Source organism: Ovis aries, chromosome 4, assembly GCF_016772045.2.
Source record: "Ovis aries strain OAR_USU_Benz2616 breed Rambouillet chromosome 4, ARS-UI_Ramb_v3.0, whole genome shotgun sequence".
Classification (NCBI taxonomy): domain Eukaryota; kingdom Metazoa; phylum Chordata; class Mammalia; order Artiodactyla; family Bovidae; genus Ovis; species Ovis aries.
Window position 1 is genome coordinate 40,444,385 of NC_056057.1, and position 21,572 is coordinate 40,465,956.

At 33.0% G+C, this 21,572-nt stretch overlaps 1 protein-coding gene across 2 annotated transcripts in view; it reads left to right on the plus strand.

Annotated features, from left to right (window-relative positions):
* HGF (hepatocyte growth factor) overlaps positions 1 to 21,247 on the plus strand; it is an 87,582-nt gene extending 66,335 nt beyond the window's left edge. For both annotated transcript variants that reach the window (XM_004007806.5, XM_027968556.3), the window contains exons 12-19: positions 3,360 to 3,493; positions 7,678 to 7,716; positions 8,913 to 9,009; positions 11,437 to 11,511; positions 12,373 to 12,519; positions 12,987 to 13,093; positions 13,213 to 13,358; positions 17,583 to 21,247. In XM_004007806.5, the coding sequence (XP_004007855.3) occupies positions 3,360 to 3,493; positions 7,678 to 7,716; positions 8,913 to 9,009; positions 11,437 to 11,511; positions 12,373 to 12,519; positions 12,987 to 13,093; positions 13,213 to 13,358; positions 17,583 to 17,759 (922 nt within the window). In that variant the 3' untranslated portion in view covers positions 17,760 to 21,247. The remainder of the gene's footprint in view (positions 1 to 3,359; positions 3,494 to 7,677; positions 7,717 to 8,912; positions 9,010 to 11,436; positions 11,512 to 12,372; positions 12,520 to 12,986; positions 13,094 to 13,212; positions 13,359 to 17,582) is intronic.
* Positions 21,248 to 21,572: the final 325 nt, after the last annotated feature.

The following is a 21,572-nucleotide window of genomic DNA, read 5'->3' on the forward strand; positions in this document are numbered from 1 at the left end:
GTGGTTATCCAGGTGACTAAGATCTTTTTTTGTACAGTTCTTCTGTGTATTCTTGCCACCTCTTCTTAATATCTTCTGCTTCTATTAGGTTCATACCATTTTTGTCCTTTATTGTGTCTCTTTTGCATGAAATATTCCCTTGGTATCTTTAATTTTCTCAAAGACATTTCTAGTCTTTCCCATTCTATTGTTTTTTCGCTGTTTATTTGCATTGTTCACTTAAGAAGGGTTTCTTGTCTCTCCTTGCTATTCTTTGGAACTCCGCATTCAGATGGGTATATCTTTCCTTTTCTCCTTTGCCTTCCATTTCTCTTCTTTTCTCAGCTATTTGTTAAGGTCTCCTCAGACAACCATTTCGTTTTGTTGCATCTTTTTCTTGGCGATGGATTTGGTCACCATCTCCTGTTACAAACCTCTATCCATAGATCCAATCTTTTTATTTGTCACTTCCACTGTATAATCAATCATAAGGAATTGGACTTGTGATATCCGAATGGCCTAGTGATTTTCCCTACTTTCTTCAATTCAAGTCTGAATTTTGCAATAAGGAGTTCAGGATCTGAGCCACAGTCAGCTCCCAGTCTTGTTTTTACTGACTGTATAGAGCTTCTCCATCTTTGGCTGCAAAGGATGTAATCAATCTGATTTTAAATAATAGGTTTATATTATCCAGCATTTCTAAAGCTTTTCATTTCATATATGTATTCAATATAAAATTACTAATGAGATATTTTACATTTTATATTAAAGCTTCAAAATTTGGTGTGTATTTATAATTACAGCAGCTTTCATTTTGGAGAGGTCACGTACTACTTTGTTGCCACATTTGGCTAGTAGTTACTCTATTGGAAATTGCAGTTCTAGGAATTCAAAATTAAGTAGAATTCTGCCATCATGGGTCTTACTCTCTAGTATGGAATGGCTGAAAACAGCAACGCCAATGCCATATTTTAAAAAATCCATTGTTGTTATTCACTCAGTTGTGTCCGACTCCTTGCGACCACATGGACTGCAGCATGCTAGGCTTCCCTGTCTATCACCACCTCCTGAAGCATGCTCAGACTCATGTCCATCAAGTCAGTGATGCCATCCAACCATTTCATCCTCTGTTGTCCCCTTCTCCTCCTGCCTTCAGTCTTTCCCAGCATCAGGGTCTTTACCAATGAGTCAGTTCTTCATATCAGGTGGCTTCAGCATCACTCGTTCCAATGAATATTCAGGACTGATTTCCTTTAGGATTGTCTAGTTTGATCTCCTTGCAGTCCAAGGGACTCTCAAGAGTCTTCTCCAACACCACAGTTCAAAAGCATCAATTCTTCTGTGCTCAGCTTTTTTATCATCCAACTCTCACATCCATACATGACCACTGGAAAAACCACAGCTTTGACTAGATGGACCTTTGTTAGAAAACTGATGTCTCTGCCTTTGAATATGCTATCTAGGTTTGTCATGGCTTTTCTCCCAACAAGCAAGCATCTTTTAATTTCATGGCTGCAGTCACCATCTGCAGTTATTTTGGAGCCCAAGAAAATGAAGTCTGTCACTGTTTCCATTGTTTACCCTTCTATTTGCCATGAAGTGATGGGACTGGTTGCCATGATCTTAGTTTTTTGTGTGTGAGTTTTAAGCCAGCTTTTTCACTCTCCTCTTTCACTTTCATCAAGAGGCTCTTTAGTTCCTCTTCACTTTCTGCCATAATGGTGGTGTCATCTGCATATCTGAGGTGATTGATATTTCTCCCAGCAATCTTGATTCCAGCTTGTGCTCCATTCAGCCTGGCATTTCACATGCTTGTAAGAAATAACTGTAACCAACTCTGCCTTCAGTAATTCCAGCTTTAGATGCTTGACAGTTTTATGGTGAAAGTAGTTATGCTACAGAAATCTGCAAGGACAGCAAATAAAGACATACACAACTGTGTATGTCCTTCCATACACAGTTCAAAGTGCCAGTTGCTAAATATTTACCAACATATCACTGGAAATTTATGACATATTTATTCAGGAACTACAATGATTATAATTTTAAATTCACTGTGTTTTGATTTGCCTTTGGGAATAGTTAAAAATCATTTGGAAAGAACTTGTAGGCTATTGATCAATGAGTAAGTTGCATGGTACCATTTTGGTTTAAGAACAAATCTGTGACTGCGTGAAGAGGTAATGCGATGTGATGATTTTGAACGAATACTCTGGAAAATGCTACATGTTCAAACACCTGATCTACAGCTGAAAAAATATGTGACCCTAGACAAATTAATTGTTCTCTGTGGATTTCAATTTCCTCAAATACAAAGTTGCATAATCTTAGAGCCTGTCTCATCAGGTTGGCCTAAGTAAGTATGCAAGTCTGCATAGTAGAATCTGTTACATGCAGGTCTTTCTTGTTTTATTGGTCCAAAAAGTGAACCTGAGTTTGGAAAGACAGTCCAAGTCTCTATGTTGAAGTTCTTCCCAAATTTTAAAAATGACACATTAATTAAATTCAAGCATGATGATAATTAATGTTGATGTGATATGAGTGGGCAGGCTTCCCTGGTGGCTCAAATGGTAAAGAATCCACCTGTAATGCGGGAGACCTTGGTTGAATCCCTAGGTTGGGAAGATCCCCTGGAGGAGGGAATGGCAACCCACTTCAGTATTCTTGCCTGGAGAATCCCCATGGACAGGGGAGCCTGGTGGGCTGCAGTCTATGGAGTCACAAAGAGTCTGGCATGACTGAGAGACTAAGCACAGAACACATATGAGTGGGCATGGTCTAATAAAATAATATACAGCATTTTTTGCTTTTCTTTTGTACTAAATTTAGTTAAGATGTAAAATGGGATAGCCTGAAATGTTACTCAGTTATCTTTCCAAAAACTATATCTTATATGACAAGTGAAATTTTCAAATTTAATAAGTTTATTAGCACACTGTTTTCAGTGTATCTTCCTGTATGCTGTCATAGCAGTATTGCCAGTGAAGCTTGTTTGCATGTTTCTGAAACATGAAAAAATAAATATTTTTGCAATAGCTTATATTTTTATACATTTTATAACTTAGATCTTTATCATCTGCTTCTTTCTTGCATGGTGCATTGTTACCTTCCCAGTATAATTATTTAATAGAAACAATGTAATAATTTTTTAATCATTTTATCTATGCTAATGATTCAGCCTTATTCCTCAGTTAAAGAACATGCTTCCAAACTGCAAGAACAACAACAAAGTCTCAAAAAATAAAAAAGAAAAATTCACAGCAGGTAGTTTATGTTGTGCCTGTAATGAAAATTATGTGCTGGGGTTGTATCTTCTTGTTTTGTTTCTCTTGGACAAGATGTGTGCTTCTTGTGATGTTCCCAGTTTGCTGTTTATGCAGGCATATCTTCTGGGAACCAGATGCTACTAAGCTGAATAAGAATTACTGTCGGAATCCTGATGACGATGCCCATGGTCCCTGGTGTTACACAGGGAATCCTCTCATTCCTTGGGATTATTGCCCTATTTCTCGTTGTAAGTACATTTTGTGATCTTTTTCAGATGAATTATTTTAAATATACTGCATGCCCTAAAATGATAATTCAATGAGAGGTGGAAGTAATACAAGAGGGCTAGAGTTGATCCCAAAATAAGGATGCACTCCAGACAGCAATACATATACACACAATTTCATCTCTCCTCTAGACAAAGAGACATTTTGCTGACCTTTTAAAAGAGATTTTTCTTCCCTCAAAAGATTCCTATTTGGAATCCAGAAGCAATACATGCCCATGGTTCTGACTGGGCTAGAAAGACTGCCTTGCTCCACCATCAATAAACTTGATATCAGCAATATATATTGATTCAGGAGGGCTTCCCTCAGAGCTCAGTTGGTTAAGACTCGGCCTACAATGCAGGAGACACCCCGGTTCAATTCCTGGGTCAGGAAGATCCACTCGAGAAGGGACGGGCTACCCTTTCCAGTCTTCTTGGGGCTTTCCTGATAGCTCAGTTGGTAAAGCATCTGCCTGCAATGCAGGAGGCCCCAGGTCAATTCCTGGGTGGGAAAGATCTGCTGCAGAAGGGAAAAGGCACTCCAGTATTCTGGCCTGGGTCACAAAGAGTCAGACAGGACTGAGCGACTTTCACTTTTAGGGTTTTCCTACTAGCCCAGATGGTAAAGATTTTCTGCCTGCAATGAAGGAGACCCTGGTTCAATCCCTGGGTCAGGAAGATCCCCTGAAGAAGGAAATGGCAACCCACTCCAGTATTCTTGTCTGGAAAATCCCATGGACGGAGGCCCCTGGCTACACCGCATGGTTACACCCCATGGGTTCACAAAGAGTCAGACACGACTAAGCAACTAACACACACACAGGCTCTAGAGCACAAGCGCAATAGTTGTGGCACACAGGCCTAGTTGCTCCTTGCCACATGGGATCTCCCCAGATTAGGGATTGAACCTGTGTTTCCTGCACTGGCAGACAGGTTCTTTACTACTGAGCTACCAGGGAAGTCCTAATTTAAAAAATTTTAGAACATATGTTCAACTAACATTTTTAAACTAAAAATTAGTAATGTGGTATTGAAAGACTCGGGGGCGTTAGTAGCATTTGATTAAATGCTATTTCAGATAACATTTATTTCAATGCATTCTGAACATTAATTTCAGCAAATATTTTCCTGTCATTGTTCTACCTATATTTATAACCAGGATTTATTTACATTTATCACTAGTGAAAGGCTAAAAATATTTTATCTTCAGAAAATTTGAGTTCTTATCTATTTAACTTCAGAGATTGTATATATCATTTTTACACTATACATTTGCATTAATTACAAAACATGCAAAGGTTTGTATTTCTTTTTTTTTGTATTCCTTTAAAAAAATATTTACAAAACGATATGTTATATATTTTAAGATTATCAAGAGGCAAAAGTAAAACTGTAGAAATGTTTATATTTGTCTATAAATGAACACACACTATATCTTAGTATTAAACAGAGATATATCTACTTATATAGTATCTAAGTATTAATTAGATATATATTTAAGTATCTAAGTATTAAGAGAATACAGTGGTTTAGAGTTGCAACTCTGACTTCCCAGGTGAAAATTGTAGTTCTAACACTTGAAGTGCCTTGGGTAAATTCCTTCCACTTCAGTTTGCATTTACTTATTCATTTATTAATAATTTTAAATTGAGCTGCTACTGTTTGCAAAGCCCTATATAACATTCTAGTTATAGAAAATATAAACAGTGTCTCCTGTACTTAAATCATTTTCAATGTAGAGAAGAGACAGCTACATACCTAATAACAAATACAGTCATTTAAACACATACATATTAATATTAAAATATATAATGAAATGGGAATGCAAATGTCAGCCTGGAAAATATGCATTGTTCATAAAGTTTTGAATTTAAGTTGAAACTTTAAGGATCTATTAAAAGAAAGTTTTCTTTATGCTTTCACTGCTGCTGCTGCTGCTGCTGCTAAGTTGCTTCAGTTGTGTCCGACTCTGTGCGACCCCATAGACGGCAGCCCACCAGGCTCCGCCATCCCTGGGATTCTCCAGGGAAGAACACTGGAGTGGGTTGCCATTTCCTTTTCCAATGCATGAGAGTGAAAAGTGAAAGTGAAGTCACTCAGTCGTGTCCAACTCTCAGCAACCCCATGGACTGCAGCCCACCAGGCTCCTCCATCCATGGGAATTTCCAGGCAAGAGTACGAGAGTGGGGTGCCATTGCTGAGGCCATATATCAACACATAGACATATATATCTCTACTGTTCCACAGGAAAAACCTTTATCATTGACAAGTTTTCCTTCTTCAAAGTTAAATTGAGTCAATATAAACAAGATTTGTATCACATATAGTTCATATTTGAGTACTATGGTAGAGATATGAAGGAAAAGTAAAAGAGGAGATGTGAAAAGAGTATTTTAAAAGGGAAAAGGGAAAGTAAAAGGGAAAAGGCCTTGAAAGCTGAAGAAACTAGCAATGCTTTTTAAAAATTTGAAATCTAACAAACTACCCATAATATTTAGAAATCTAAGTTTAAGTGGTTTTACAGCTTTTCTACATATTGGCTTCCAGAAAAAATATATACATATAGATATATATAGATATATATAATTATTAAAGCCTCTAAATTATAATATCTAAACATTTAAAAAATTTTAAATATTTTAGTGAGGCACAATAACAAACTGAATACTTTGCAGGACTATTAACTTGATGCTTAGAAATAGGAAACTTGATATGCAATTAACAATACAGTGAATATGCGGTGAATCACAGTGCCTCGAAAGTTTTTAATTTCGGAGATTAAACTTTTGTTTTAAGATCTATAGTTTTATGTTTTGTTTTATTAAGTGCCCTTTAGGCTCTATCCCAAATGTTATCTTATTAAACATTTATTTAAAAAAAGAATACAATGAATAGTCTAGTCTTTTCTCACCACAACAATATAAGAAATAAATAGCTTTTCAGTTTGGAATTTTTAGAAATTAGGTGGAAAAACCAATATCCTTGATGTTTTAATGACCACATTTATACTATGAACTAAAACAATTACTTCAGCTGACTCTCGGACAAAACTCTCCCTTGGGATAAACTAAAAGGAAAAGGAAATGATGAAATTTATAGTTCACCTTTATGCTCATTCACTTAAAATATCTAGATCTGGAAAATGAGCATAAACAAAAACGGTTTAGCATGTGTTAATTTTCTCAAAATTCCCCATAAATGAAAATCAAGTTTGCATCTATTACAAAGGAATCTATATGCCATTTTTGTTTTGTTGCTGGTTTATTTGAGCTCAGGGCACTTCTAGGGACTAACAACCAGCTGGGTCTAAACAATGCCTGACTAAACTCTATGTCATCAATTCTAAACAGTCACACATTAAAATCCAGGAAATGTCTTGGGTCTCATTCATTACTACTTAAGTATTTTTAAATTCTAGAATCTTCCAAGCCAATCTCTTTGCAGCAGTTAAACCCCACTCAGTAGAGAGGTTATAAAAAAGAAATAAGTATGAAGTGTTTTCAGTACTCTTTTTTTTTTTATACTTTTCCCTTTACAACTGAGAAAAACCAATCTTTGAAATATTCTGACAAAACATAATTATATTTTGTTATTCCTCTTTTTCCATGAGTGAGGTTGATTTCTATATTATCAAATTATTAAAAAAAATGTTTTCTGAAACATAGGGAAAGATTCAGTTATCCTTAATCATATAAAAGATAAAATTTTCAGCAAAAATGTAAATGGGCCAAAATTACAGTAAAGCTATATAGTTTGTATGAATGGCCCAAAGAAACAATAATAAGCAGTGAAATGTTCATTGTGTACAATGTTTGGCATGTTGGGAAAATGAGACAGCTCCTCGGTGCCAGCAGTGTAATTCAAACTGCCAACATCATCAAACCGCATTCCTGAGAGTCTTCAAAAATCATAAAACAGGGCTTTCCTCACATCACCCACTACCATACTTTCAACTTTGTCTAGTAAAAGTGATACAGAATTATTCAAAAAGGTACTATTACATTATTTTTTGAATAAATGTAAATAATTGTCTTAAATTATCAAGTCATGGATATTTGGGTTTCAATACAAAATGATGTACTATTGAATAGTACATTTTATTTTTATATAACAGAAATATGTATGCATGAATTATGTATACATGTATATATTTGCTTTTACAGGTGAGGGGGATACCACACCTACAATAGTCAATTTAGACCGTAAGTAATCCTTCAAAAGAATTGATTATATCTTAGTACCTATGTGTCATAAATGATGTCATTATTTACTTCCTAAAAATATCATTATATAAACTTCCATCATAAAAATAAAATGCTTTATTTGAACACTTTTTCCTGTGGGAATCTATAAAGGTATTACAAAGACAACTGCATGCTAAATATCAAAACTCATTGCTCTGTTAGAAAATGTTATATTAAACTTTGAAAAAGTATGTATAGTGCTTTTAACTTGGGACAGAATATATCCAGCGGACCTTCACCATCCTTTAAATTAAATCAGGATGCTAAAGTTGGAAAGAATGAAACCAGAAGGTTGGAAAGTTATGCACTGTCTTTATCCTGCTCTATCTTTAAAGCTCTTTGCATTTTCTGTGAGGCAAAAGATGACACAATGTGAAAGGTTTAGTTAATCCTCAGTTTAGGAAAATCTAAACTGCGTTTAGGAGCTGCTTGTATCACACATTTCTTGGGCTGAAGGAAGTTACTCAAATGTTTTGGTTTGAGAGACCACCTGCTATGTCCCAGGCTGAAGAAGCAAATGGAAATCTATTTTAGACCATGGACAAGAGTGGATAGGATAAAGCAAAGAACACTGGCGAGGGTCAGGAAAAAGTTTACTTCAAAGAGTCTGTGTTATATCATTTGGATATAATGACTTAAACATAAGTATGTCATTTGGATAAAATTTCAATTAAGATCACTTTGGTTAACACGTTGCAAAACAGTTCTACATTCTTACTATACAAATTCAGAAGTAATAAATCAAATATATATATATTTTCCCCCACTGAGGCTTTCCATTGATATTTAGGAAAAAAGGCACTGTAAATAGCATCATTCTGTTGTGTTGAGGTTGGTAAGGAAAATACAATTGCTGTTAGACCTGAAGAACTTGTACATAGAGAGCAAAGTCATTGTCACTATGATGTCAGTTCTGCTGACCTTGAGTTGATTACTTTTTCTTTGTTATCTATCTACTTAGATGAGGCGAGCAAACATTTTGGGTCCAATTTGGCACTGTAGTCACACTATTTACCTTTGATTTTTTCCAAAATGTTCTTCTGACACAATTACAGTGGTTACATTTGTGTAGTTACCGTCAACGCTTAAGAGAGCTGAGAGGCACAGGTTGTTTCAAAATGTTTTGTCAAAATGTTGTTTGGTCCTCTTTTTAGATCCTGTAATATCTTGCGCCAAAACAAAACAATTGCGAGTTGTAAATGGAATTCCAACACGAACAAATGTAGGATGGATGGTTAGTTTGAAATACAGGTAATTATTAATAGACACAAATCATACATATTTGGATTATTTGCAAATAGTTATATTCCCAGCAGTATGGCCATATGCAGCCATGAGGTTGTGCGCTGCACAAGGCACCCATGCGAGGGGGACACAAGAAGGACTAATCACATTCTGCTTGCCAAACATCCCTGGATTTTGCAGTTTGTGCCTCCAGAAATAGTGCTGTTTTAAATGTTTACAAAAGTCCCATATGTGTTGGCATTGTCCCTGATGTGACATTTTAGTTCTTGTTAAGCAAAAGACAACTATACAGGAAACCTGCTTATACCTTGATATAACCATGGTAGTTGTAACACTCATGTTAATTTTCCAATTAAGGATATTATGAGATTATTTTCTAACATGTTTATGCACAATCATAGTAAAACATTTATATTTGATTTTAATTTCTGACTTTTTCATTGTCATTCTAATTAAAGATGGCAATAATTTAAAATACTGGAGTATTCTTTCATTAAGAAAAATATAAATTATACTGATAGTTGAACAGTCTTGAGATTATAATATTTGATATGATAAGACATGTCTATTGCTTAGTGTAAAAATCAATGCCATGTTCTATGTAAAATAGGCTTTCAAAATATATTATTATACAAAATTAAGGTTATTTAAGAAGTAAATACTGAAAATAGGAGCTAGTTTTAAAACCTGACCTTAGAACTTTCTATATACAACACATATTATACCATATGGTTATCAGAATGTTAAAATTTATTCTTTCTATATCTATCTCTTTGGAATGTCATCATGCAACATACCCCAAAGTGCACCCGAATTCTAGCCGCATTTTGCCTTGTTTTTGCCTTGTTTTTGCCTTGTTTTCAAGACACTCCATATTTCTCCCTCTGGCCTTTGTGCTGTTTGTTGGCGCTTTCTTCCTCCATATTTTTTGCCTACAAAATTTTTATTCTTTAAATACAAACTGGAATATCTCCTTTTTTTTTTTTTCCCCTAAACCTTCCCTGTTTCTTTAACTCTAGCCTCCTAGAATTTAGGAATAAAATTCATTTTTACTATAAGTAAATCACAGTGACATTAAAGTAGAATAGAGACAACTTGAAACTGGCTATTTTTCTTTCAGTGAATAAGTCAGTTCTTAATAAGCATGAGGGTTATATTCTTTAGACACCAAGTAGAAAATGACCTAGAGTTCCCTTAGTGTGTCTTTCTTTCAAGGAGTAACTCATCAATTTTTATAAAGCTTTATGCTGATAATTGTAGGGTAGTAACTAAAATAGAATTATGAAACTCACCAGAATATTAAAGTTAATCATGCAATGTGAAGACATAATGAAGGCTGTAAAATTTGAGGGTGGTATTTTCTTTACTGTAGAAAAATTCCCAATAATCGACATCTTTGAGCTAATTAGAGGATCTCTGCAAATCTCATTAAATACTTTTGAATTTATTCTTACTCATAGGAGACTTCCTTTTGAAGTCGCCATCTTTGGAGAAGTAGGTGAAACTGTTTTTCACCAGATCAGTGTAGTATAAACATTTTTTTAAAAGTACTCTTTTCCTTTTAAATCTAAGTTCTTAGTAACAACAGCTGTTTATCTATTCTTCCAAAACTCATACAGAGGAATAGAAACTAAAACTCTCTATATATTCTTATCCTCCTGTGTGGTATAGGCCGTAAATAAATGTCTTAGTCTGGGAATATTATTCTATTACTCTCTCAAGCACTGAACATCTGTACTCTTTGGAAATGTAAATTGTGAGTAGTTGCACTTTTTCCCATGTGTTTGCCAAAAAAGAACACATTTACAGATTTTGGATATCATCAAATAAATATTCTAGTATTTATTATTCTTTACAAATATATTATAATTTCCTAGATGATATATCTTGAAAAACTGTTTTAATTTGATAAGTAAAATGTTATATTGTTGATATTAATCTGGACAAACAAATTTACTCAGTTATATCCTAAGTTAACATATCAGAACTAAATAATGGTAATGAAAGGAGCAAATAGTACATAAATATTAAATATGGTTACCACAAGATGGTTTTCAGAATTTAAATAAAAACTCCAATTTGTCATTTTCATAATCAAACACTGAATTTAAATTAGGTCTAAATATCTTATATTTATAGCACATACTTTCTCTTATAAGGATAGACTACACACATGTGAACATGTGTTTGGTAATGGATCACTAAAGCTGATTATATAAAATTATAATCACATTATGAAAAACCAGTTCTAATGCTACATCATCAAGTATCATCCTTCTGATAAAAAATACTCATTTTATTCTATTTGGGTTAATATCTACAGTTTCCTCTCAATGTGTTTATGCTTAACAAATGGAGCCATAGGTTTTGCATTAATTGGCAAGCACTCTTTCTGTACAGATGTTACTTGTTTTTCTTTCCTCTTTCTTTTAGAAATAAACATATCTGCGGAGGATCATTGATAAAGGAAAGTTGGATTCTTACTGCAAGACAGTGTTTCCCTTCTCGGTAAAGTGAAACCAATATTTGTTTTAAGCATTTAAAAATATGTATGGCTTCCCCCTAGGTTCCCCCTAGAACGTATATTCATTTAACAGACATTCACCAGCATAGGGTGAACAAATTAATTTATTTTTATTTTAGATTTAGCTTATGAAACTGACTTAATACTTATTTATGAATACTACTTCTGTCTACCTCTTTCCACGATTAGCACTACTCTCATTTGGGAGAAAATTTTGCTAGAATTATGTTAATAATTTTTACCCTAACCTCCTTCTTGAACTCTATATTTCTAGATAGAAATTCTTTTTCTGAATTAGCAACTTCTTTCAGTCCTCACTTCTTTCTTATGTAGAGCCAGCCTCAGAATAATACTGAGAATGATTTTCAGAGTAAATTAGCCTAAGGAAAAGATAAGGAGATAGCATTTGTTAGCTTACTTCTTGATTCTCATCAAGATTATACTGATTTTGTTACTATAAATCTTCAGTTCAGTTCAGTTCAGTCACGCAGTCGTGTCTGACTCATAAGCCAAACATATATACCTTTGAGATAAAAAGGAAAACTTGCAATAAATTATAATTCTTGTAATATGCTTTACCTGAGAATTTTTCATAAATGATTTACTCTCTAGCAAGAATAAGCAAGTTGAAAAAATAGCCATTTAGAATTTCAGCAATTTAAAGGCTCTTCTTGCTTATATGTTCCTGTAGTATTCAGAATCTTCCAATAAAAAAAAAAATGTGTTGCTCTTTATTATACTTTAAACTTTAAATTTAGGTTATTTATCTGCCCCTGTAAGCTAATATAACAATACATATAAATAATATTGCATAATTTAAAGTTATATTTTAATTTTTTACTTAGAAACAAAGACTTGAAAGATTATGAAGCTTGGCTTGGAATTCATGATGTCCATGGGAGAGGAGACGAGAAACGCAAACAGGTTCTAAATGTTACCCAACTGGTATATGGGCCTGAAGGATCAGATCTGGTATTACTGAAGCTTGCTAGGTTAGTTCCTTTAGACAGTTTCGTATTTTTAACATACACTTGAATGGTTGAAACCTTTTCTTCAACTCTGTGGTTATTCTTTCTCTCTCATGTAAACATATCATAAAGCATATGTCACATGTCATATATGTGTGTATATGCATGCAGAGGCAAAGAGAGTGGCATTTCAAATTGTTCATATGTGAATAAATGAAACTGGGCCAACAATATGGTTATCCTGGTCTAAAACCAAGCTTAGTGAGCAATTATATGGTAACTTTTAACAGGTAAAATAATGATGTAAAAATAGCAATGATCATTTACTCTTAAATATTTTCAAATAAATATTCATTTCTCTACTACCTACTTGAAGCAAAATTGTTTATTCTTTCTAAATGAAGTATTTAAACTTTCACACTACATTTTAATATGTTTATTTTGTGCCGAATCCAATCAAAGGTACTTACCACTATATTTTCTTTTTTCAGGCCTGCTATTTTGGATGATTTTGTTAGTACAATTGATTTACCTAATTATGGGTGCACAATTCCTGAAAAAACCACTTGCAGTGTTTATGGCTGGGGCTACACTGGATGTAAGCTATTTTTAAAAATATAAAGCAATATCATATTTATTTTACAAAAATATTTCTAATTGTTTATTTTTTCATTTTACCCTATGCTCATTAACCATACATATTTTGCACCATTCCAGTGATCAACTCCGATGGCCTACTACGAGTAGCACATCTCTATATAATGGGGAATGAGAAATGCAGCCAATATCATCAAGGGAAGGTGACTCTGAATGAGTCTGAAATATGTGCTGGAGCTGAAAATATTGTATCAGGACCATGTGAGGTAAAAAAAGGGGATTTAAAAATAAGTAGCGTGGTAGATAGCATATTTTTTCCTGTTAATAATTTTTTTCTATTTTTCTCAAATAAGAATCATTGTACATCTGCCTATTGTAAGAGAGAGGAATTGGAAAATATAACCTTTATTATTCTTGTATATCTCTTTTAGCTAAACAGTGAACAATCTATGTTTCATTAGCAGCAAAGTAAGATGCCATTCATCTCTCAAATAGCAAGAAATTAATACAGCCAAAACTCTAAGAGAAAGCTGTTCAAATTAGAAGTGTCCAACGTGCAGTTTGATACCATAGCTTGCATTTTTTAAAATGTTTTTCTAAATTTATCTGATCTTCCCAAATTCTAACTTAACTCTATTAATTTTAGTCAGAGATCCATGCTTGGTTTTTTTTTTTTTTTTTTTTTTTAGTTTTTTATTTTTTAAATTTTAAAAGCTTTAATTCTTACATGCATTCCCAAACATGAACCCCCCTCCCACCTCCCTCCCCATAACATCTTTCTGGGTCATCCCCATGCACCAGCCCCAAGCATGCTGCATCCTGCGTCAGACATAGACTGGCGATTCAATTCACATGATAGTATACATGTTAGAATGTCATTCTCCCAAATCATCCCACCCTCTCCCTCTCCCTCAGAGTCCAAAAGTCCGTTTAAACCTTTAAATGTGTTTTTGGTTAAGTCAGTGTGTGTGTGTGTGTGTGTGTGTGTGTGTGTGTGTGTGTGTGTGCGTGTGTGCGTGCGTGTACGCTTCTATTTTAAAAAACCAGAAGGTCAAAGTTTGTGACTTTAAGAGTTTGGACATTTTCATTTCTTAGGCAACTGTTCTTTCTACTTGGCAGTGTTCCTATCCCTATTTAACATAAACAAGCTGTTAAACTGCTATTTTAGATGTATTTTCAATTCAAGAGACAAGTTCTCCAACCCTGAGAACTCTGGAATTATAAAATACTATGTGTAGTAAAATATGGAATAAGTTCAGTAATAGTGAAATATCTTTTGAGTTTTAGGAAAATGCCCTATTTATGGAGCATAAATTTGTATTGAAGTACATATGTTATGTATATATTGTTTTGAGATTTGAAAATAAAATAAAACATTTTTAAGTTAAAAAAAAAGTTTAAATTGCTTGAAAATAATATGATTAGAAACTGATTATGTGTTTATAACCACTTTGGAATTTGGTGTTTTTTGTTCCAGTAAATCTAACATCACTAAGCCTATTATAACAAATGAAAATTTACTAGGAATATTTTTTATCTATTTGTTTATTTATTCCCCAAAGAGCTCTATAAATACAAAAATGTTGAGCTAAATCAAGTCTTTGAGATAGTTAGGAAGTTTATACTTATTCAAGTCCTACTGCCAATATTACTTTGACAACTGCTCTTCTGGATAGCCTGTGATCTGGTTTATCATCTATTTACTCTTAGATTCCTAACTTTAGCACTGACAAATTTATCATATTATCACATATTTGCTAATTTTTATCTATTTACTTCAAATTGATTCAGCCACTTCTTAAAAATGCTTAATTTTTTTACATCATTGTTATTTGAAATGATAATTTAATCACCAAACCACTGAAATCTAAACACTTGAAAAAGATATCTCTTAAACATTTGTAGGATAGCAATAGCATCACATATAGTGAAAGTCTCTAAAAATGTAATTAACTTGAACAGTTTGTATCAGTGAACACTGGTGCATTAATTTAAAAACCAGATAAATTCATGTGGCAGAGTTTAATTAAGTCTTTTTTTAAAAAATCACTGGAATATAGTTGCTTTATAATGTTGTGTTAATCTCTGCTGTACAGCAGTGTCAACCAGTTATATGTATGTGTATATCTCCTTTTATTTTTAATTAAAAAATTAACCGCTACTCTTTATTGAATACTTAGTTTAGTTTCTAATCGTTTGCTACTATTAGCAGAGCTATCCCTCTTGGCTCAGATGGTAAAGAATCCACCTGTGTTTAAGGAGACCTGGGTTCGATCCCTGCATTGGGAAGATCCCCTGGAGGAGGGCATGGCAACCCACTCCAGTATTCTTGCCTGGAGAGTCCCCATGGACAGAGGAGCCTGGTGGGCTACACTCCTTGGGGTTGCAAAGAGTTGGACATGGCTAAGAGACTAAGCACACAGCATAACTGATATTCCTATAGAGAAATCTTTTTGCATGTGTCTGAATCATAAGTTCTTTAGGATAGCTTCTTAACATGGAATGACAACATTAAAACAAATTTAGATAATTTACACATTCGGTCAAATTGCTCTCAAAGGTTTATATCAATTATTCTTCTGGAAACACTATATGAAAAAGAAATCCCCTTTTCCCATTGCTAAGACTCAGTATCGTCAATTTTCAGTATTTTGGTACAAATGAAAAAGTGAAAGTGTTAGTCACTCAGTTATGTCTGACTCTTTATGACCCCATGGACTGTAGCCCTCTGTCTATGGAATTCTCCAGGCACGAATACTGGAGTGGGTAGCCATTTCCTCTCCAGGGCATCTTCCTGATCCAGGGATCGAATCCAGAACTCCTGCTTTGCAGGCAGATTCCTTACTGTCTGAGCTCCAGGGAAGCCAGTTCAAAATTTATCTCATTTTTGTTTAATCAGATTTTATTGCTCACACATTTAAGCATCTGTTCCTGTTTTCATCATACTTTCTAATTACTTTTTCATTCATTTTCAAATTTATCTGTTAAGTCATTTGTCCTTTTCAGATTGATTTGTAGGAGTTTCAAATGTTCTTTCAACCTGTGGCTATATTTGAACATTGTTTATGATGAATTTTGGCATTCAGAAGACTTTCATTTCATTGCACTTTTTTGTGTGTTATTTATTCATTTATTTTTAATTGAAGGATAATTGCCTTACAATGCTGTGGTTTCTACTGTACAACAACATGAATCTGCTATAAGTATACATATATCCCTACCCACCCCTCCCCATCCCACTCCTCTAGGTAATCACAGAGCGCCAAGCTAAGTTCCCTGTGTTCTACAGCAGCTTCCCACTAGCTATCTATCTTACACATGCAGTGTGTGTATGTCAACTCTGCTCTTTCAGTTTGTCCCATCCTCTCTTTCCCCTGCTGTGTCCACAAGTCCCTTCTGGACATCGGCATCAAGTCTCTTTGAATAAACTATTTTCCTTAGTAGTTTATCTTCTATGTCACTCCACCTTGATTTTATCTATCATAGAATGTTTCCACTTGGATTACAGAATTAAATTCTGCAGTAGTTTAGTTTATCTCATCACTGTTGGGAGAAAATGAAGATAGTCCCAAGCATTCTTCTAGATACAAAGATGCCAAAAGTCAGTCACTGCAATCCCAGGAGGCTACATGGCACAAAAAAGTGATGTAGCACATTTTAATGATGACATATAACAATGTGTATAAACATAAGGTCTATATTTAAAAAAATATACATGCAAATCCTTTTATCAATCTACTCATCTTTCATCTATCACTTATGAAGATATGATTATACAAGAGTTACCATACAGCTTTCCACAAAGACTAAGAAGAATATAAATATAACTCTGTTACCTACTAATACTAACAGTAAGTTCAGGAACATTCCTTCTTTAGGCCCAGAAAAGCAATTTCTAAACAGTAAATAGAACTATTTTACTACCTACAAGTTTTTGTTTAACTTGTTAAAATCATTTTGGTGGCAGGGTTGAGGGAAGGGAAGAAATTAGATAAAAGTTAATGTGGCTTAATCATTTAAACTGTATGATTACAGGTGAGGTTTTTTTTGATACTGTATTTGTCTATATTTTCCATTTTTTCTATATTGAACATACTCGGAACACCAGAAGAAAACCAGAATGAATATAAAATTTACTTTCTTAAAAAGCTATCAGTGGTTATGTATTAATTAGTCTGCATGGAACAAAAGCAAAGACCACTTTAAAACATGAGTGACTATTTTAGAAAAGACAAATCATTCTTAAATGATTACTACACATGATAGAACACCTTTGAACCTTTGTACTTATCTCAGTCTTCAGTTGTCTAATAGAAAGACAACCAATGGTTTAGTACATCAATTGAATGTCTTCATATTTTAGTTGAAGTTATTCTCTTTTTTACATATATATATTTGAGATATAAATTGATATATGAAATGTAAATGATTCGTTAATTTTTATTTCTAAAATAATACTTTCTTGTTATTATTGCGTGTCTTCTTCCTAGGGAGATTATGGTGGCCCACTTGTTTGTGAACAACATAAAATGAGAATGGTTCTTGGTGTCATTGTTCCTGGTCGTGGCTGTGCCATTCCAAATCGTCCTGGTATTTTTGTCCGAGTGGCATATTATGCAAAATGGATACACAAAATTATATTAACGTATAAGGCACCACAATCGTAGCTGGTATAACTGTCTGAAGCTTCCAATAACACAGGTCTCTTTTACATGAAGATTTTGGAGTACATGGAATTAAAATGTAACTTAAAAATCTTGAGACAACTACTTGAGTGTCATGTTTGTTAAGATACTCATTAATATTTATGGGCGTTTGCTGTCGTTTTGTCAGTGTTATTTTGTAAATGTTGAAATGAATTAAGGTACATGCAAGTGTAGTAACATATCTCCTGAAGATACTTGAATGAACTAAAAAATGCAAAGGTATAATTGCTGGATGCTAAAGATATAATGGAAAAAATCAATTAATTTCTCTCAGCTGCTTTCCAAGGTTAGTTTCATAATAATAAATAAACCATAAGTTAAACATTATTTCAACCTCACAAAAACAATTTACATCTTGTGTCCTTAAACTGTAACTCTATATTAAATTATATTACCTTTAATATGCTATACATTATAGTTCAGTCATTCCTCCTCGTCGTGTATCCTGTAATACTGGTACATATACTTTTTTACAAAAACATATACCTATATGCAAATACATGGGTACACATGTGCATACACTACAGTTCAAACGGTGGTGTATCTAATGTAATCCCTAAAGATTCCTAAATTGTATTTTATAGTTTTTCCTTAAGAAAAATATAGGAAAATTTTCTAAAGACTAGTAGGAATATTAAGGAAAAGTGCAAGATAGAAGTGACTAGATCCTCCTCCATATAATCTGCAGATGACCTCTACTCCTTGGCAATTGAGGTGTGGTCATGACACACAAAGCTAAATAACACCTAACCTAGGTGCTTACATATATTTATTTTCCAAGTTATTTTAGATAGTTCCTAATTCTTAAAGGGAATAGGCTATTTGTTTATTAGTATTCTTTCTTTCAAATTTAGGGACACTTATTTATGCAAGGCATTTTTAGATCTTTTTTCCTAAAGTAGTTAAAAAAGTGAGAGATAACTAATTGAAATTTAAGTGTTTTGGTCCTTAAGATGTATTTAAGGATGTTAAGTCTAAGACTTGCTGCTGTGATTGGCTTCTTTCTCATCTTCTTTAACTTAAAAACAAATATTTAAGAGGAAAATTCCCATGTCTCTAAAATTTGTAAATAGCCTTTCACCAAATTATGCATTAAAATATATAATGAAGAAAGAAATAAAAATAACTTTGTCTATCTGGAGGTCTTTTAGTCTAATAAAACTTTACAGTAAAGGAAAAAATGTAACAGGAAAGGAACTAGTTTCTCTAAACTCTATATTCGATTATTTTTTAAAGTACAGTTAAATCTGCTGAATGAGGTATTTTATCAAAATACCTTTGTTTTATCTTAGTTAATTTTACATAGATCTTTCCTAATGCATGGGAAATTTCAGATTTTGTATACTGTATGATAATAACCAGACCATATTTATTACTATATTAGTCATGATTAGCTAAAGATCATGTATTTGTCAAGAAATGAGATAACAAAGAGTAATTATTATATGTTCTGAAGTTTCACAAAATATTCCTGTATAAAAATTCTTTAAAAAATAATTATTTGATTAGTTTGAATCTAGTATGTCCATTTCTCTAACTTTTGGATGATCTCAATTAAGGCCAGGGATCCAAATGACACTCTAAAAATTCCAGAAGACACTGTTCAGTCTTGAATAAAACGGTTTTAATTTTACTCAAGAACTTAGTTCAGATTATGGGCGGCAAATCCAAAATTATTTTTGAAATTGTGCCATTTTCTTTATTTTTTGTAATAATATATGTGCTGGTATCAAGAAACAGCGAAAGTGAAGAGAAATCCAACAAGTTGCTAGTACATATCAGTGTATCTGATTGTATTTTTCTGTCCCTTACATAATATACCATTATAATCAAACAGAAATTTCCAAGGTAAATTGTCTAGATATTAAAGTATTTTTCAGTTTCTTCTTGCTAAATGACAAAATTTTATTGTCACATATTAATGATATTTGTAAAACACTTACTAAATTGCAATTCTTTTAAATACTCACATTTAAAAATATTTCTTTTATGTCTTTTCCTCTAAATTTCCACTGAGGGATAGAGATGACATAGATAACAAAATGAAGCTAACTTTATAGACATTTTGAACTCAGCGTTTTCCATTTTATTAAAGGATAAAACAAGACCACCAATAACTATCAGACATGTGTAAAAAAGCAGTCTTTTCTTTGGGAGTTTCCTTTTTATAGGAGATTGATGGAATAGATATAAAAGCAAGATGAACAAGACCCATGTTATTTTAGGTGGTGCAATGGGGAATAACCGTGTCATTTTTCTCTGGTGAAAAATACTATTTCCTGGGCATTCTTTTTTCTTAATAAAAAATAAAAAATCCAATTTATGGAAAAATCCATTTCATTTGAGTCATGGAAAAAAGAATCTTTAAATTAGAAGTTTTCAATGATATTGTTATTTTGGCTGTTTGAATAATGGTTATGTGCTGTTATAATTGTGGACATTTTCTTATGTCTACCAGGAATAGTAATGTAAAATTAAAATATTTGTCATAATGCCTCTGCCGTGCAGAAGGAATGATAATCCTTTTGTGTACTTCTTTAATTTTATTGTAAAATGTGTAATGACTGTTACCTATCTGCTGTGGGCAGGTCCTCAGTAAAATGGTTTATATTGAGTGAATCTCTAGTATTAACAGGCTCTTGCTTGCTATCTAAGTGTTTCAAACTATGGGAAATGTGAGACACTGTAGGGCAAGAAAAATAACAATAATGACATGTGATAACAAAATTATATTTCACTTATTCCTGTGAATATTTCTTGTTGGTACCAATGGTACTATAGAAAGTGAATGTTATAGCCACAACATTCTCTTGAAAAAAACACTGTCAAGAAATAAGAAATTGCTGTCAGGAATTTTCTTGCTTTTTCTAAACATTAAAAAAAAAAAAAATACTGGCTTTGTAATATAGGGATCATTCGGTGAAGAATTTTAATAAACTCACACTAAAAATATTTTAAATTGACATAAGTCCAAAAAAGAACTACTTTCAATCAATTATATCCCATATTTATAGACAAACTCATTTGAGAAATGAAGTTAATTTGAATGAGATATAATCTTTATGTGAATAAATTGTTTCATAATAAAATCCTAAAGAACTTATCTTTCAATATTCAACTGAATTTTGAACTAAGAATTTGCTAATATAAAAAAAGTTAAAATTCTCTAGACCCTATAAATATTGACAGTGTGATTTTCAGTAGGTTCACTTCCATTTGCACAGAAAGTTTCTGTCTTTAGGAAACTGAAAATGGAATACTGTGGATGTTATTACTGTTTGTCTTGTATGTAAATAGGAAATAGATAAGCTGCCTATTGAGTGGTATAGCTGGATGCTTACCCAAAGGGGAACACTGTGGTTATGACATGTATATAAATTTTCTGTAGTTAATAAAGTTGTTATTTTTATAACCATGCTTATTATTATTAATAAAATATTTTATCAAAATGCTCTCCTCATTTTAGTTATATAAGTGGACATATTTGAATCTGCTCTGGGGTTAATGCAGAAAACAAACGACAATGATCTCATTGACAGAAATTATAGATGCTTAATTGCAAGAAAGATCATATAACTTGTGTATAGAACTAAGACAAAAGCTATTATTCTGTTACAACTTCTATCTATGGTAATATCAGTGATCTTCAGTAAACTGTAAATTTCTATGGACTTCAATTTCTTCCACTGCAAGATATAATTATTCATTCTTCATATTTGCTAGAGTGATGCCATGATACAAGTTGTCATGAATGATCGTCTGAATTCCTTTACC